At 40.6% G+C, this 19,284-nt stretch overlaps 1 protein-coding gene across 1 annotated transcript; it reads right to left on the reverse strand.

Annotated features, from left to right (window-relative positions):
* Nucleotides 1-306: 306 nt before the first annotated feature.
* LSM6 (LSM6 homolog, U6 small nuclear RNA and mRNA degradation associated) lies at nt 307-6,275 on the reverse strand. Its single transcript, XM_066318070.1, has 4 exons — nt 6,243-6,275; nt 5,203-5,315; nt 1,973-2,086; nt 307-488 (listed from the first exon to the last, which is right to left on the reverse strand). Exons 2-4 carry the CDS (start codon nt 5,294-5,296, stop codon nt 454-456), a joined length of 243 nt encoding a protein of 80 aa, XP_066174167.1. The 5' UTR covers nt 5,297-5,315; nt 6,243-6,275; the 3' UTR covers nt 307-453.
* Between the last annotated feature and the right edge of the window lie 13,009 nt (nt 6,276-19,284).

Consider the following 19,284-nt stretch of genomic DNA (forward strand, 5'->3'; position numbering starts at 1 on the left):
ATGACTCTTACTAGACTGGCATTTAAAGCTGACCCTGTGCTTTCCAAAAAGGACAGGTCATTGTCACCAAACCATCAGTGTTTCCCTTCCCACCATCAGTTCAACTATTGTTTTGCCATCAATACAGGACTCTGATTTGCAATTACTCCATGCCTGCTTAACTTCCAATCGGTATTTTTGTAACTGTTAGCACAATTAAATGAGCTGTTGCTTCAAATTAGTCTTGCAGCACTATTACATGCTTCTCTTTTATTTGTTTTTTCTGTACAGTGGAACAGAGCAATGCTTTGAAACAAAAGCATTCAAGCAGTTTACAGTCACGTTTACATTTATTTAAAAAAAATACTTAAACACTTGTGTCTTTCACCTGTGGATTTTGAACTACAAATCAAATAGGACTCATCACGTCAAAGAGGTTCACAAGTACAAAAAAACAGCCTCCTTCTGGCATCTTCACATCCTCCTCTTCTGGGTGCTTATGTACAACACTGAAAGAGAAAATGGCACACAGAAGAGGGTAAATAACATGCAGAAGCCTTTTTATTTAAAACATCTTATTTCCATGGCATATAAACTGACACTGTAAGAGATCCCATTCAGCATGAACAAAGCTAGGCAACCTCCGAGTCCAAGTTTCAAAAAATGCCATTAGCTCTAAACATTATGTATTGCTTTGGTTCAGTATTTATTTTATTCACAGCCCAACTATGCTCCAGCAGATGTAGGCTGAACAGAGCAGGAACCAAGTATTTCTGAGGGGAGCATGAGAGAATTCCTCAGCAGCAGAATTACAGGTGTCAGTCACTAATGCTGTGATCTTTCCACAAAAGCTGGAAATCCCAAGCACTTAAGGCAAAGCTAATGATTAGTTATGAAGGAACAAACATTTTCCTCCTGCTTGGCTGATAGCCCCAGAACAGATCCAGTCACAACACAAAGTGATGCTGTGCTCCTAAACCTGCCACATGTCTTCAGTTCTCTGTTCAGCCTGTTCTTGAGCCTTCTGCCTCTCATCCATTTGTTTTAAGTTTCATAACAGATTATTTCCTTAATTGATTCTCCAGCTGTAATGTCACTCCAATCCCTCCAGTCCCAAATGCCTTGCAAAAATCAAGGGTTGGCCTCATTTCAAAAACTGTTTCTCCACCCAAAATGCTCTTTTACACTGCTGCCACATTCTCTTTGACTCTTTTTCTAACATGAGATTCAATCCTTGTGTCTTTTTATTCCATGTCTCCTTGCTGAGCTCCATTTTCTTCCCAGGCAACTTGGTCAAACTCTGCTTCATTTACCTCCTCTACAAGTCTCTTCACTCTGACTTGTGAACCTTTTCTATTTTTAGATACTCTTCTCCCTGGCATGTCCTGCTATTACAGCCTGATACCAGAGAGTCATTGCAGGAGCCTGGGATTGTCCTTGAAGTGCACTAAAATCCACCTACTGCACTTAGATATTCAAAGGCTCAATATTAAAGCAGGAGTGATTTTTCTGACTGGTGGTAAAATCTTCACTCAGAAGATGAAAATAGCCTCCAGGACTACGGATAAGCATTCATTCAGTCCTGGAAAACTGCTTCACCAGAAAAATATTTGAGTCACTGTAATATCTGCATTATAACATAAATTTATGCAGCAGCTTGCCTAAAAAACACAAACTCTTAGGGTGCAGAGGCCATCTAAGCAAGCAGTAAGCAAGGAGTAAGCCTGTCAAACAGTAGAAAATAAGCTCCATAAGGCTAGAAAAGAGCATGCTTCTCTTAATGAACTTCAAGTTCAGAGGAGCAAAGGGCCACAGGAAAGTAGAGAAGCACAAACCCTGGCAAGTGAAACTGTAAAAAGCAAATACTGTAAAGATTTCCAAGAAAGAATATTTTAGTCTTACAGGCAGCTTACTTACACCTCAGCCACCCCTCAAACTCAGACTATCAAAAGACAATTTTCCAATGTGCAGTAACAGAAGGAGCAGGAATTACCATTATTTCCTCGGATAAATGCATCCCCGTACTTGTTCTTTAACTGTCCATTTACATACTCCTCAGTCTGCTCCAGAGCTATGTTCATATATCCATCCAGGCAAGCCAGGACACCTGAGAACAGTGGCAGTTTAAAAAAGAATCAGCTTGAACTTATTTTAAAATGAAGAAAATTGTGTTGTGTTCGAATAGTACAGGGAAAAAAATCCACCCTGTATCCTTATAACAAACTAAAAACCCAAGCATGGACAGACATCTTCAAAGAATTCAGCTGGGAGAAAGGAATCTCAGGCACTCTGGCAGCTATGTTATTAACTGGTGTAAGAGTTGTAGGAGTAAAAAAAAAACATTAAGGCATTATTTCAAAAGATAGACAATTTCCATTTTGAAAGTGTAAGTTGTCCCTTTTCACTTGTGTTTTAAGCACACACCAAAAAAACCACCAGTGACATTAAGTGTAACTGCATAACCTAAGGACAAAGCTATGTAAACTGAGTTGTTAACAAAACTTGTGAAGGATATAGCTGAAAAACAACCCTTTTAATACAGGACAGTGTACACGTATTTGTCTTCACGCCTACAGAGCTGGAAGAACATTGGCTGCAAGTCTCTATTTTGATGTCAACAAAATTCTACATACTTTTCAACAAAGGCCACTGAAATCTTCCCACAAAAATAAAATTACACTGTTTTGATAATGCAATTGATGAAAACCCCCCTGTAATTTGTAGTATTAGATGATTTTTTTTTTGATCAGGAAAATATGCATTTTAGTAGCACATAGGTAATAGATCTTTTTACAAGTCGCTTTATCTTCCTCTTGCATGTGGGTTTTCCTGACTTCATCCTTGCACAGCCAATACTATTTAAATAATGTTTTTCCTCTGAATAACACCTAGCTATTTACCTAGCAGTAAAACTTGAAATATAGTATATTGGCTGTACTTAGGAAGAGGGAGAAAACTCACAACACATTTTCATTTTGCAGAAGCATTAGTGCAGGATCTTCTAGATAACAATCAGGAATTCAACATCTTCTGCCAACTTGTCATGGCTTAAAGATTATTATTTTCCTTTTTGTTTTTCTCTCCTCTGCTTCCACAGGCATAGGAAAACTGCTCATCAAGTGACACTAAATGCACCAAAAAACCCAAACCCAAGTCAGGATTCTTTTCCACTCTAGTAATCCCAAGGGATCCACACAACGGAAAAATATGTTTGTCCAAAATTAGAACTGGACTTTATGTGGATTTACCTGAGTTACAACTCAGTAGGCCATAAATGCAGTATTTTCAGACTCTTTCATTCCTAGAGTGCAGTGCATTCATGGTTGTTTCATTCTCTTTGTCCTTTTTATTTTTTGTGCTTACTCTTACACCACTAATGGCATCAAATATTATCACTGCCCACCTTGGCTAGCAATTTTTCTGTTTTATCTGTATGTAGAGATGTTTTAATGTACATATCCATATTTACACACAGAAACCATATATTAATATATCCCTGATCATTTCCCAGGGCTTCCTGCCTTGGACATTTGCAGCACTTGGCAATGGTTCGAGGCATTTCAGTGACATATCAACACTTGCATGAGGCCACGTTGGTGTGTGGGGGGCCTCTGAGGGTGGAGGTAACAAAAAAAAAAAAAATCAGCAACACACCCTGGGGGAGAATGCAGACAGATCTGCAACAACAGCCCAAGATGCTGTTTTGTAAATGTTTGCCTTTTACAACTGCTGGTCACATTTCTGCAGAAAACCAACCAAGTGCTTATTTTTCAAACTAAAACACTACACGGATTTTCTGTCACTAGATCAAAGGAGTGCAGGGAAATAAGAAAGTGAAGAGGGGAGAAAAATCCAGTGACAAATAAGGGTGTTCAAGGAACTCTTGTTCAATTAATGTGGTATCTGACTGTAGGCACGTTAAACTAGCTTTGCTGAAGGGAAGGTTGAGTAGTTCATCATTTACAAATGGATCTTACCAAGGGAGAGGTAGCAATGGTCTCAGAGAAAATAGAAAGTGCAGCCAAACCCACATCTGGTTTGGCCCTGCCTTTTGTGTGCCCCTCAGATAAATGACTTGCTTTAATTGACTTTAATGAGCTCCCTCTATATTCTCCTGCCCTAAAGAATTTACAGAGAGGCAGAGAACCTTGTAAGCCCCCAACCCCACCTGAAGTGCTCAGACAACATGGTTCTCAAAGAAATGAGAGACTGCAAATTTTGTCAGCTGAGTGACACTGAAGAGAAACAGGAAGGGATAAGAAGGCACTGCTTGCTCTGTCAGTGAACAGTAACAATTTAAAATTGTCACAGCACAAAGTTCCTTGTCACAGCACAAACAAGTCTCCTCTCACAAGTGCCAAGCTAAGCCACTTGATGTAAACCTCTCTGAAGAAGGGATCTGCTGCAGAACCATAACATTTAAGTCATTAAGTCAGAATAAAATTTCTTAATTGAACACAACAGAAAACACATGATTCGTTTTGAATGAATTTAGATACTACTAAAAATTGGTCAGGTTGATACTCTTATCTTAACGGGAGCAGGATGAGGACATTTCACTGCACAGAGAAGTTTCATCAACTGGTCAAAAAATCTATAATCCTATATACATGGAGGTATACTGATAAACTGAAGAAATCAGGAATAAAACTGATGGGCTGTGTTAAAATGAAGTTGTCAAAGGCTACACTCAACTTTTTCCTGTATCTCTGTGAGTCTTGATCCAACACAGGTCTAAGTAGTTGTTTAACCAAGAATGTTAAAAACGCTTTCATCCCTCGTGTAAGAATTTTGTTATGACTGACAGCACGGTTTACTCTGAAGCTTTCCTGGATCAAGATTTGTATTGCATCTAAAATGAGAACAGAAAGGTGAAGAAAGGTCTAGTTCCAACAAGGGCTGTTTCTGCCTGTTTCAGGAGTTGTAATTCCAGACAACCTTTCCAAGTATCAGTTTAGAAACTCAGAATCATCCACTTTAATCACCGTGACCAAGGACACTAATGACTTAGATCAGTTATTTTAATCTCTAAATCCACTGTTGTTACCCCTCTTTTAATCACTTTCTCTAGAGTTGATTTTCTATTTTTACTGTCACCATTCTGAGACTTCTATTCTCCTACTCCGTGATTCTGGATCACACTGTTTTTCTTTTCAAAATTAATGCACCTATTCCAGCCTCCTCGATGAATTACTCACTGTGAGAGTCAGATGGAGAACTTACCTCGATAATCAACTCCAGAATTTAATTTTACAACAACTGGCCTTCCAATGATTTGTTTTAGGAAGTCGCTGGGGGTTTGCTTCCGGAGACTCATCTTGATCTTCTCTGGTAAGCTGAGAAGGGAAAACATTAGTGTAAAAGATGTGCTTCCACATTGTTTTAAATACTCTGTACAGACAGGCAGACCCCTGATTTGTAATACTTTCAGTAGGAGAAAATGCTGAAGGAGATGAAAGCAAAACTTTAAGGGTTGAGGTGGAGAGACAGAGCTCCTACAGCCATTGCATTAACCTTTCCCTTTGGAATTTTCATTACTTCTGAAAGCATTACTAAGAATTCTTGTTTGCTACACTGTGCATCTTTTACGTTTCAACAGTGCCAAAAGCCTTATCATCCCTAAAACCTTTTGCTACAATGGTTCCAGAGGGCTAAGCCATAACCAGGGGTTTCTGTAGGGGCGGAGGGGGCAGTCCATCCATGCTCTGTACACGGAAGTCTGTGCCGTAAGAGCAAGAGTAGCGATCTCGGCTCACAGATATAAGAAAAGCACAGATTAAAAAGCATGCCTTCAGAAAATAAAACAGGCTAAGTTAAGGCTTGTGATTAGATTACAGAGGAAAGACGCTGTGATTTAAAAACGGAGCAGGCGCTCCCAGTTTGGTGCACGACCCCCTCTCAGTCAGTATTCGCTTGACTTCTGCTCTAACATCGCTTTGTTCTGCGTTTTAAGCCAAAGGCAGAAGACACCCGCACGGTGCCGAATTCATTTCCCAGCCTCCTGGAGAAGGCAATGGGCAATTCCAGCCGTGAATCCAGGGATCCTCAGTTTCCGTATCAACACCCACCGCCACCAGCAATGCTGGCGCCCCAGGGCTGTGCCCCTTTCCCGGACCACAGGCGTTTGGAGCCGCCCTCCCCGTGCGGAACCCTCGCGTTCCCGCCCGGCCCCAGCGGCCCGGGGGAGGTGCCGGCCGGAGAGCACGGCTCCATGTGAAAGCAGCACGGGGAGCACAGGGGGCCCGGGCCGGTCCCGCACTCACCGCCCGCCGCCTGTGCCGGCGCTTCCCGCGCCCCTTCCCGGCGCTCCCCGCGGCCCCGCCCCGCTACGGCGGCCGGGCGGGACAGTCGGCGCCGGGCGCGGAACGCGCGGCCGCGGCTGGGGGCGCGCCCCGCCTGCCCGGGGCCGGGAGGAGCCTGCCCCACCGCCCAGCTCTGAGGCCTCGCCGCCCGTGGGTCCCGGCCCCTGCAGGAGATGCGGGGGTTTTTATGTCTCGTTTAGAATTCCGCACAAAATAACGCCCCATCGGAGAGAAATCTGACAGGGAAAAGGTGTTTTGTGGAAAAAAAATCTCGCAGCGTCGGTTAAGTTGGGAAAGGCCTCAGAGATCAGCGAGTCCAACCCATTACTCAACACCGCTTTTTCACCCAAACCATGGCGCTGAGGGCCACATCCAGTCTTTCCTTAAAACACCTCCGGGGATGGTGACTGCATCACCTCCCTGAGCAGCCCATTCCAGTGTCTGATCCACCTTTCTGTGAAAGAATTCCTCCTAATGTCCGATACTGTCCAGTGCATTCTTCTATTCTACTCTATTGAGAGCCTGGTAGTTCCCAAATGATCTTGTCCTTATGAGAGACACGGTGAGCACCTCACAGGCAGGATCCTGTCCAGAACAAGACGGGAAAGTGCTGAGGCTCATTTCACAGAGGAATCAGTGAGCATAGAAATGTAAGTGTTTGGGTTGTTTTTTTGTTTTGTTTTTTTTTTTTTTTTTTTTTAAGTCACCTGGGAATAACTTGGCAAAAGTAGAAACTGAGCTCACCTACTCTTCTACTTCTCCCCATTATCTCACTTGTTCTTCTTCCTTTCCCTCAGCTATTTCCTGATGTCTGGAAAAAACTTTTTCTTTTTTTTTTTTTTTCTTTTTTTTTTTCTTTTTTTTTTTTTTTCCTTTTTTTTTTTTTTTTTCCCTTCTTTTCTCTCTCTCTCTCTCTCTCTCTCTCTTTTTTTTTTTTTTTTTTTTTTTTTTAAAGATTTAGTACTGTGACAAGAGTTAATCATCTGTGAAAGCTTTTGGACTGTCTTGTTTTGTTGGGTTTTTTTAAATCTGTCCATTATTGGTTTAGTACCTTTCCAAACACGTGCCCAGTCGCAATTTTTTCCAATTTTTTCTCCGATGCTTAGTCTAAAAGGCTTGTAAGAGGCAAGAGCTGCAAACCCAGCATTATTCACCTGCCTGTCCCAGAGTTCCATCACAGACACGGACAGGGAAGTTTGGCCACGCTACGCCTGTGTTTCCAGGCAACCGTCATGTTAATCAGGAGCATCCAACTGTGCTTGATTATATCTAGTACTTGAAGCAGAAAAGGAACATAAAATAGTTACTCAGGGGAGAAGACTTGCAAAGTTTTATTTGGCTGCCTGGCTTCAGTGAGTAATGCTTTGATAAGGGAATGTTCTGGTTTTCATTGTTATCAATCTCCACTAGAAAGATTGGGCAAATAAAACTTTCATGTCTGGGCTGGTAAATTTGCGTAGGAATTTTGCAAATCAAACCAGGGGCACTTTGTTTTGTGAGCCTTCCTCTTCGTTTTATTTCTTACAAGTTTACCTTCAGAGCTTGTAATGTTATTTTCCAAGCAATCAGAAACTGTGCTGTTATACCTTCTGCTCAATAGGCTGCTTTCTAGCTTGCTGAGGCTTATCCTTAATTACAGTTTCTATGTGTGTGGGTACTTTGATTGGCTGCTGTCAGTCAACAAAACCCTTGGACTTGGCTGTTCCACAGCCTGTGAACCTCACAAGCACATCAGATTTGAATCATGGGCATTGAGATTGGCAAGTTCTGTATCCTTAGCTCCCTTCTTCCATAGTTTGAGACCAAACCATGAGCCCAAATCTTGGCTAATTTTCCTTGGTTTTCCAGAGGTCTCAAAGCAGTCTCATGTGCTATTCCTAGAGGTAAATTAGCCTTAAAGTGACTCCTTAAGGATTCCAGATCTACAAGGGTGAAAACAGAATTCAGATGCCATTGGTAATTATTATCTTTTGTTTGCTTGTCCTCTAGATGTAAAAGTGTTTTGATCTAAAATGTTGCATACCTGGCTCTCAGTAGAAAACTGCATTAAAACTGTTTTAAAAACTGCATTGCATTATCTTTTCCTAGTGTACCGTGGTAGAGCTTTCTCAGCTGTGTAGCTCATGGAAATCAGCGAGATGCTGCCCTTGCCTTTTAATCAAGATGAACTTGAAAGGTGAACATTGTAAGTGAGAGAAATTATTTATAATTTGGTAATAAAAGTTTATGTCTAGCACTCCAAATTTCACACATCTGCTATGTGCTGGCCTTGAGATATAGAACAGTTGCAATTGCCTTTACATTTGGCCTCAGATGAAAGGTCATAAATTACAATGATAGAGTTCGTAGTCGTTCCCAGCTCACAAAATTTCCATATTAACATCTTCACCTCAAACATAAATGGTTACAGAGTTACAAAGAAAAGAGTTGTGTTGGCCTTTGTCAACTGAACTTTAAGATGGAAGTCTGTGGATTGTGTGCTGTTGCTAACTCTTAAACATAAAGCATCACAGAATCCTTGTTCAGAGGATGTAATTAAAACTTTATAGTTAACTTTAATAATGTGATGGGATTTCACTCTCTCTCTCTCTTGCCCCTATCAATGTGATAAAACCCACTTCAAAGTTAGGAAGGTTTTTCTCTCCCAGCTACTTGAAATAAAAGCATTTTCAGAGTGAGATGGCTAGAGAGCATAGACTGGGTCAGAAGGAGTGTCCAATTTCTCCTTTCCTGTGAATTGCACATCGTTCTTATAAGTTAAGTGCAGATGAACAACAATCCAGATGACAAAAGAGTGTCTGTGGCACATCTTGAATTCAGGCTGAACAATCCCCAGCTGCACTCAGTAGATGAATAAAAGCCACAATCTTTACACAGTCCTCACCTGAAACTTGTGTCAGAGGACAAATCCATTCTGGCCCAAATCACAGCATATCACATGATTTTAACGATTAATTTTGGTGCCTTCTTAGGTTAGGAAAAAAGGAAAAGACCATTTTTAAAAAAGTATGTAATCAAGTAAGAGGCCAAAATCAAGTTCCAAGTCCAGGGGAGCATTTCTTGTTCTGTGCCTCTGAGAATGGGGAGCTAGAAGGAGATGTCAGCCTCCATGAAATAGTGTTGAGGTGGAGAAGCTCTGCCATTCAAGATTAGCACTGCTATTGCAGGGTTTCCTGAGAGCCCTGAAGTCAACATGATCGTGCATTTCTGGGGTTTGAGAGGCACAGGGCAAAATTCTGCTCTCACTGAAGCCAGCAGAAGTTTTGCTAATTACTCCTCCATTACTTAGAATGCCTCTGTAAGTTACTGAAAATACACCTGAGGTCTCAAAACTTTCCTTCTGGAGCTGTGCTCTTTCACTGTGATTTGTGCTTCTTAGAACTGATTTCTTCTGATGTTCTGAGTGTGAGGAACAAGACATTAAGGGATTGAAGGGTGCATGAACAAGCAAGAGAAGGAAAGGAAGTATTGGGACCTTCCTCCTTTTCCTCCTCTGCAAACTTCCTGGCAAACAAGGAACTGTCAGCAGTTCTTCCAGGGAGGTGGGGAGACAAATGTAAGAACTCAGCCTGAGGCTTTCTCTATGTCTGCTACAGTTTCAGTTCTGTAAAACAGAAAGAGAGATCCTGAGAAGCTTTCAGAGTTCATTTAATCCTCTCCAAGTTCCTGGGAGTGCACTCCTTGGCTTCCCAAGGGCACAGCTTTATCACAAGCATTAAGAGGTCTGATGTTCCCCTTTGCATGCATTTGGGTGGGAGAGTTCAGGCCTCTCAGCATGTGAATGATTGTCTGTGCCTATGCAGTAAAACTTCAAAGATGTTTTTCTTTGTAAATGGAGGCTTAGTTATCCAGCATTATTTGCCATGCTGTGCTAAGATCATCAGAACCACTGATTTCCTTCCATGTTCTCAATTAAAAAGTTAATGTCGTTTTGAATAGAACCTTACTCATAAAAGTACTGGCTTTGTGCTATCGATTTTAGATAGAAGAGCCTAACAAAATTCTGTTGTCTTCAACTTCTTACACTGTGCTCACCACCTTGGGATGTTCATCTCCTCCTATATGGCTTAAGTGACCATTAAGTGACACTGTGACCTTTTGTCACATTTGTCTTTCCTACTTTCTATCCAGTTAAAATATAGTGTGACAGATGATGTCAGGTTTGTGCTTTCTATTAAGCAAAGGCTGGAAGCCCCACTTGATTCCTTTTTACACTACTTAGCTTGTATTTTATTCTAAAGTATGATGGAGTTGGAGCAAAGCCTTTCATGCTTAGACTCTGTAGAATCTGTCTTTACATCAGGGTAAAGACACATTCTATGTTTTTTGCTTGTGGAGTATCAATTCCAGATGACATTTCAATGTAAATTTTCCCCACATCCAGTTTGATGAAGCTGATTCAGTATTTCAGGTTGAAAACTCTGGTATCAAGTTTAAGCACAGACAGGAGTTGAAGTGATCACTTTAAACTGACCTCCTGCTGCAAAACATTGTTGGTTCTCAGCTCTCTAGAAATTCTTTTGATGCAGACTTGGGGATATGAAGTAAACATGATTTACATTTGTAGTGTGGTAATAACAATACATACCTTGCCCTGAATTTCAGTGAAAAAGGAAGGTTAGAGTGTGTTCAGCTACTTAAGCATTTAGCATAATGAGGATTATGTTACCATCACCATTTACTAACAGGAGAGCTCAATTTCTTCAGAAATAAAATGCAATTTAATGTCAATGTTAGGCCACTCCTAGTGCATTTGTGAGCTAGTATTTTCCAATAGGCCCAAATTTCTGACTATTGACTAAAAAGTCATTATTTTATGAGGGAAATGAAACAGAATGCAATTCTTTTGTAATACAAAAACAAAAATAGGTAAAATCAAAAGGGAAGACTAGAAGGTTGTATTTCCATGAAATAAACTATGTTGCTAGGAATAGAACAATAGTATGAAGTTCTGTGTATTAAGTTAAAAGTTAATTTTCACGGAACACATTATACAACTCTCTTGTCTTTTTAACTCTAATATAAATTCAATGGATACACTAGTGAAAATAAAGATTCTACCTATAAATATAGATCTGTCAATCTGATGTGACTGCCTGTGGCCCAGTCCCTGCGGCCTGCAGTTTCAGATGTAGTATAACCTCAAACACAATGTTCAGATCTGATTCCCTGGTGTTCACACGTGCCAGAAAATATTCCTCTATACTTTAGTCTTGTCTGCTTTCACATGAAAAAATATATTCCTGGAAAAATTACGGGAGAAGGTTAGGTCCTACCTCTTCCAGATCCGCAGGTTTGGAGGAATGTTATCTTCTAGGAGAGGGGAATGTTGCAGGGCAACTGACTCATTGTTCCGCAGTCTGGTTCACGCCTTTCAGGCAAAACTGCCATCTGTGCCATCAGAGCAGCTCCACCACTCCCAGGAATTGTAGGAGCTTTAGGGCAAAAAACCTCCACCCATCTTTTCTCACTCGCCTGATCCTACCTGGAAAATTGAGAGGGCAGTAGCATAAAGTGTCTGTAGACATCCAGACCACCTGGCATTAAAAATCTCACCCTTGCTGCTGCTGTTGGACCTGCATGGGTGTTGGAAACAGTGGAGAACGCTAGGAAAGCACTCAGCATAGACAGGGTTTGTGCCTGTGGAGCTGCAAAGGTTCAAAAGCCTCTTCTGAGCAGGAGACAGATGATGTAAAAGCCTGATCATTCCTTGCAGGCTTTTGTGGCCAGGAAAGTGGTGGCAACATTGCTGTAAAATGGGTTATAAATCCTTACGACTTGGATTGTTAAAGAACTACAGCTCTCATGACTTCTCTCTAATCTGCTCCACAGCAGAGGACTTCATGCTACAAAGAGGAAGAAAATCCTCTCTGCTTCCAGGAGAAAGTGGAAGGTGAAGAAACACACTGTCTTCACATGCTGTTCTTTGGTTCTTGTTTTGTTTTGCTTCCCGCTCCACTGAGTGACATTCTTGGTTTCCTCCATGGCGTGTGCAACCCTCTGGTCTTGCCTCACCAGGTCATATCCCAACTGTGTCACCTCCTCAGCTATACATTTTTCCTATGCATTCACCTTCCTCATCCAAATAATTTCCTTTCTTTTTTTTTCCTTTTTTCTTTTTTTATTTTCTTGGAGATTTTCCCCCCATGGCTCTCACCTGTGTGCTTGTCTGCCTGGGACTGGTGTTACCAATTGATTTAACATAGTGCACCCAGGACAGCCTAAAAATATATTCCCGTCTTTGGATGTAGGGTTTGGACATTAAAATCAATGCCTGGGAGGTGAAAGCCTTCATCACCCATAAATAGCTCTTAAACTGCTCATTTTGGCTCCTCAAAGAGTATCAGCAATGGAGGATATCATTTGGAAGATGAAATGTGAAAATACACGTGCTATGCTCACATGCTGAAGCTTCCTTAGCTGGAGGGAATTCTGGTGGAAATGGGGAATAACACTGGGTTAGTGTTTTCACACAAAATGGATAAGATTTGTTTTGTTTTGGTTTTTTGTAACAATGAAGAAATATCTGTGGTAATCTATCCCATTATTGAGTAATTAATAATAAATGAATAATCACATGCTGTGTAAACACCTCAGGGTTACACCAACAAACAGGGCAAATTTCCAGTTGGAAATGAGCAGGTTAGTCCAGGGTGGGAGGGTCTGTTCTCCCTTCTGCTGCTGAGCTGCTCTCAAATGCTGTGATCATCTCACCTCTCTGTGTCTCACCATCTCCTCTGCAAAACAACAATAATTATATATCTAAAGTGCTTTCAGATCAATGCATGAAAACTTTGTTGTAGGAAGGTATTATTAAGATCCTAATGATGCCATGAGAGAAAATGACCAATAATTATTTATATTTTTCTTTGCTGTTTAGGAGGTATTTTTCTACTGACTATATTTTCTACTGTCAAGTGCACAACAGCTGAGTGTTGTCACTGTCTTGCAGAACATCCAAGTCTTTTTGTACCTCTATTATGTAAAGATGGAAAACAGCTTAAATTCTAGTATGTCGTTTCTCTCAAGGCTGGAAGGCCAAAGTCAAAGGAAAATCTAACGATTTACTGCATGAGCAATCCTAAATCTAAGCGTTAATAAATTCTGCAGGACTGTATATGCATGCTCTACTCATACCATATTTTAAACTTGAATTTTTTAGGAATTCAAATGAAAAAGCTTGCTTTCAAAAATTGCCCTGCATCAAGTAATCTATGTTGAAGGAATCGTGTATTTATTTTTAAAGTAACCTCATGACTACCAGACTACTTTTTCCTTTTGACAGTACAGCAGAGTGCTTATCTTCTGTATTTTCATAATGAAAGCTCCCAAGCACAGGGTACTGTGGCAGATTTACAGCCTGCGAGCAGCAGAACTGACAGGCATTTTAATATGAAAGGAGATATGATGTCTTTAATGTACAGTGATGTCACTTCTAACAAGGTAGAAGTGTGCTTTTTGCACTGCAATCACCATAAGAAGTGAAACCTGTCTGCTTCAGGAGTCACCTTTTAACCCAGGAAAAGGTCACAAATAATAGAAAAAAGACAGGACTCAGCTTACTCAGGTGGAAGGGCACTCTGACGTTGGAGGAGCAAGGCTATTGTGGATGTGCATTATCTGCAGGAAGCTGAAGCTACAAATAGTCTAGCTCGAGCTAACCTTGAGAACAGAAAGGGAAAGGATAATGAAAATCCTCAAGGGAGTGTTAAACCGAAAGCCAGATTGCCTGTTGACCACCCTTTTTCCTTTTATCCAGCATTGATTGGACCTAATAACTTGAAAGTGATATTGACAGCAATATAGTCCACCATTACCTGGACACATGATTATTTCATTGAGAGAAAGGACAGGAACCCAGTAGCAAAAACCTATTTCATTCGACATTAGACCAGAGAATTTACTACTTTGTCTGGGAAATATTTGCCAGTGATTTTAAAGGCTGATTTTAAATGTGCATTTCTTAAATATGCTCCCAGCTCCTGACTGAAAGCTTTTATCATGTCATGCTGAAGATGCACCATTATTAAACATCATATACAAGAGCATAAGATTTAAAGGCTGTAAAATAGCAAGAAATCTTAAGGTCCAATAAGTACATTCTGTTAGCATTGGGCTGGTGACTTTGATTAAAGACAGGAAATTAAAATATGTTGTCATATATATAGATACAGCTATCTCCTCAAGAGAGTTGCTTCCTCCAAACTAAAATTTCAGAAAACCAACTTTGGATATTATGTCCTTTGGTATTTCGGCAGTTTGATCTTGAAGAGATTGCAATGAAGAGGAAAAATAACAACATAAGAAGTAATTAGTTTGTTTTCTATTATCTTTGCAGAAATCCTGATTTTAAATGAAAATGGTTTTCAGAGGAGGCTCTGAACCATGGTGGTCTCCTAACCAGGGTTCTGGGGCACAGGAACAGTGGCAGTCAGGTAAAACAAGGAGCAAATTGAACAATTTGTATAGTTATCCCTAACACGGTGCGCTTATGCCAATACAGCTGCATACCTGTGTGTCCTGCAAAATCAGAAATGATGGTTGACCTCATGAGGGTGCCTGTAATATTCCACTTGCTAGTCTTGTGTTCTTTTGAATTTAATTTTTGTAGATTAGTGTATTCTTAGAGGTGATGTGATTGGTTTTCGTTTACTTTGAAAATGGAGGGAAGAGAAACTGCAAATTGAAGTTTACATATAGAAACAGTCAAGTCACATTTCAGTAGAAAATGTCAGAAATACTGGCAATATTAATGAATTCTTCTCCCCATTTTAAGCCTGTTATTCCAACAGCAAAGGTACTTTTTGAATATAAGCCTTGTGTGTGCTAATTAAGTTGTGATAATATTTTAATTATACTTTCCAAAAAGTAAGAATACTGGGAAACGAGATCCAATGTGATACTGCTGTAGATCCATAGATGCCTATAAAAATAAATCGGGTGTCATTAATGTAAGGTAATGGTTGGAAAGGCCCTGTAATAACTTTTAAAGGTCCTGTGTCTGGAGAGGAAAGCAGCTTGACAGACACAAGTCGTGAACTGCTTCTCTTTCCACGCTGCCTTATATCCGTCAATATATTGGTTATGGAGCTGTGCCGAGGCCAGTCTCCAAAGGCAGGCTGTCACATTTTTCAGAAGATAAAACATCCCTAAGGGTACAAAGAATCCAGGGACACAAGCTGATGGACAGGAGCAGCGCTGCAACTCTAACATTTTATGGCTGAGTTCAATGAGCGAGCCCTTTAGCGGATAATTGAATTGATGAAAGGCTTACAGTTGCCCCGATTAAGCTTATTCCTTCTCCATATGTAAGACTCAAGGTAGTTTGGGCAAAAATTGAAGAAGGAAGTCGGGGAAGAGACATTCATAAGCTCTTTGAAAATTGGTCTCGCATGAAAAGCTTGCCATTTGTTATGTTGCATGTGCTGTTTATCCATACAAAGAATCCTGTTGTCCAAGAAGTGCTATTTGCAGCAGCCTTTTTTTTTTTCCTCTTCTAACTAAGGATTTGTAAATATTTTTAGAACATGTCTTGCTGCTTCATGACTCATTCCCCTTACGATCTTTGGTATTTTTCCCGTTTGTGATCATGCAGCATCCCTGTGGCATATGGTCACCTGGGAAAGTATTATTAGGGAAGAAATTAAGGGATTTTAGCTATTTTTAACATTTCTTGGAAGACTGAAATGTGGAAGAAGAGCCACATCTAAGTAACATTTTTCAATCTTCTATATTACATTAACCAGTCTTATTTGTTTGTGCTTTCCATGATATATCTCTCTATTGTATCTTTATTCATAACTGAATTGAAAATTATCTGGCAATGTACTTTGCCTCTGCAATGTGCTTGTCCAGTGCCAAGTGCAAGGGACCATTAGGTGCTATGCTAATAGAATCTTTAAATAATTGTATATTGGACCAGAAGCTCATCATTTTCTGCTGATGAAAGAACAGCCAGGAGATATTTAACCAAGTACTCAGGTAAGGAGGACACACCTTCTAGTGTGATGAAAGGGAAAAGGAAATATGATCTAATTCTTCAAGCCTGAATTTAGATTAGCACTGTAAGTATTAGCAGCAGGATACCATGGCAATGTGAGGGTACAGTCAGAAGCAGGACTTATTGCTTAGAGTTCAGCAGTAGATCATGTCATGTGTGAAGTTATGAAAATTGTCATGAGATCTCTTAAATAATCTTAATAGAAATTAACGTATACAAACACAACTTATTTATGAACACTAGCTATGGTGGGCTACTGCAGAACACAGCTAACTGATGCAATAATTTAGAGATTTCAGATTTGTGACAGGACCTCCAGGCCCTCTCTGTTCGCTCTGTCAGATTTAAGGGTAATGACTGCAAATAGGCCACTTTCAATTGCTTTTTATACTGTATTCCTGTTGTCCTGCTTAAGACATTAAGGAAAAGGGATGCCCAGTTTATACCTGAGCCTATAATTAATCGATAGGATAAACCCACTGGCAACCACTTATTTTCAGCATAAACTCCATGGTTTGCCTGTACCAAAGCTTCATTTTTTTTGAACGTTTCATTTCCAAATTTCACCTCTAGAGACAGCAAGCTACTGAGAGAATCCAGTGCTGACATCTTGACTTGGCAATGCCTATGGTTTCATTTGCCCTTGGCCTGCACAGTCAGACAACATCCTTGCTAGACCAGGACAGTCAGATGTAGTCAGATAATCTGCACTAATCAGTGTGAGTCTCATATAAGTAACTTAATATGACTTAGAAGTTACAACACTTGGCTCCCTTGACTCTCTCCCTAAGTATATATATATATGTGTGTATATGCTGAGTACTTTGGTAACATTTTTTAGGGAAAAATTATTTCATTCACAGTTTGTTTTTATTTAAAATATTTAATGAAATATTTATATATGTTTAGTGCAATTATATATTTACACTACTTTCACAGGTTCATGAAATATTATACCATATGCTTATTTTTTTTTCTTTAAATAAGACTGGGTTATAACTGCAGTTTTTTTCTTCTACCCAAACTGTTTTTGGATTCCTTCCACACATGTGCTAACATTCACCATTCTGTTTAATTAACCAGATTGGTGAGTGTTTGATTTATTTTATTTTTTTTTAAGAACCTTCTCTTTATGGAGAATTAAAGGTCATAGCTGGAAAACTGGCCAGCCGAGCTCAGTAATTTCTAAGTGTTTTGTTACTTTTTCTTGGTTAATGGGCCTTTCAAATTCAGAGTGTGCACTTTTCTTCAGACTTGCTTCAAACACTCCTCAGAGCTAGCAGCTCACAGTGGGAAAAGATAACCTATTTCCTTTAAGCACTGCAGCTCTGTCTGTGGACTATTGACATCACATGAAGATTGATTAAAGTTCTGCCCACACCTAATGGGCACAAGAAGAAAAAATTAAAATTGCCCTCTTTGGCTATCAAATAACAGCCATCTCAAATTCTATCTGCTTGTCTCTGAGGTCTGAAGCGGGCTGATTCTGGTTATCAGTTAGAGTGCCCGTGTTTAGAGCAACATTCAGAGGGTGATGGTAATGAGGGCCCACAGTCCTGGCTCCAGGGGAATACTTCAGTATTAACCTCAGTGCTGGGTCGAGCCCTGTCCCCTTTAATGAGGGACGTTAGGCCTTCCCAGGCAGGTGCATCTTGAGCTGAAGTGTAACAAAACCTCTTCTACCTTATCATGTCAGGTGATAAATTTGAACTACAGTGGGCTGAAAATGGCTTGCTCAGCACTACAGATAATTTAATTCCTCAGTCATCTTTCCTCTTTATCTCCTGTTGACATGGTCCAGACTATAAAACAATGATAGAAACCATGTTCAGATAAACATAAGCCTTATGAAGGTGTCCAGTGGGCTCTGTGCCCTTCCCCTTGTTCACCTCTGTGAGCAGCAGATTGGGCTGCTGTTGGTGAAGAGAGAAGGGATGAAGCTGGTCTGTGCTCTGGGATTCAGCTGTCTCTGTGGCAGACCTCCCAAAGCCTCAGCAGCCTTGCCCTGCCTTATGTGCACCCCATGGGGCTTTGTGGGGGGCTCGTGCTTGTGGATGGGGATGTATGAGTTTAACCTAGCTTTTTATCTGCATGATGTGATTATGCCAGTTTCTGTTTCTAATATCATATGCATGTCTCCAGAAAATTACCTGCTTAGGCTTGTAATTAAAAGTTTCCTGGGAATCTCCAACTTTTTATCTGTTCCACAATGGGCTCACTCATAAAACAGGCTTGAAATATACCCCGTTTCTCTTCAGTTTTTGGAGGATAAAAGCAGTTTCTTTCATTAGTCATCAGTCAGAGACCAAACAGCTCTTAGCTTTGAAAGTGCTGATTCCAGGTATTGTAATTTATGGTTGGGAGGCATCATGATTCAGTCAAATATGCTCCTTTCCTTAAGAGTTACTTAAGAATTACCACTTTGATGTTGCTTTGGATCCTGGATAAGCCACCTAAACATTTTGTGACTCCTCTTTTATAGAAAGTGCCTAATGGGACATAGATTGTCATTGTAAAGGGCTTGGAGGCAGTGCCGGGGTCTCTTTGCTGCGCTAACAGTAGCAGTGATCTTTAAGGCAGGGCAGCAGTGAGATACAGAAATGGTCAGCAGTGCTTGCTGTTGTGGTGTAACCCCAGCCAGAAACTCAGCCCCACTCTCTCCCTCCCTCCTGGTGTGATGGGGGAGAGAATTGGAAGGATAAGAGTGAGAAAATTCATGGGTTGAGATAAAAGCAGTTTAAGAAGTAAAGCAAAAGCCACAGTTGCAAGCAAAGCCAAACATGGAACTCATTCACCACTTCCCAAGGACAGTCAGGTGTTTGGCCATGCCCAGGAAATCCAGGCTCCATCACAGGTAATAGGGATTTGAGATGACAAACTCCACAACTCTGGACATCCTCCTCTGATTCTTTTCTCCCTAATTTAATTTTACATGCTGAGCATGACTCCATATGTTCTGGGATATCTCTTGGGTCACTTGGAATCACCTGTCCCAGCCGTGTC

The sequence above is a fragment of the Sylvia atricapilla genome, chromosome 4, assembly GCF_009819655.1.
Source record: "Sylvia atricapilla isolate bSylAtr1 chromosome 4, bSylAtr1.pri, whole genome shotgun sequence".
Lineage (NCBI taxonomy): Eukaryota > Metazoa > Chordata > Aves > Passeriformes > Sylviidae > Sylvia > Sylvia atricapilla.

Excerpts from the sequence above, each read along its gene's own strand:
- LSM6 (XM_066318070.1), bottom strand. The coding sequence starts at position 5,296 with ATGAGTCTCCGGAAGCAAACCCCCAGCGACTTCCTAAAACAAATCATT. Across the intron at positions 2,087-5,202 it reads TTCTGGAGTTGATTATCGAG|GTGTCCTGGCTTGCCTGGAT; the intron begins GTAAGTTCTCCA and ends CACTGTTCTCAG. Across the intron at positions 489-1,972 it reads ATTTATCCGAGGAAATAATG|TGTTGTACATAAGCACCCAG; the intron begins GTAATTCCTGCT and ends TTTCTCTTTCAG.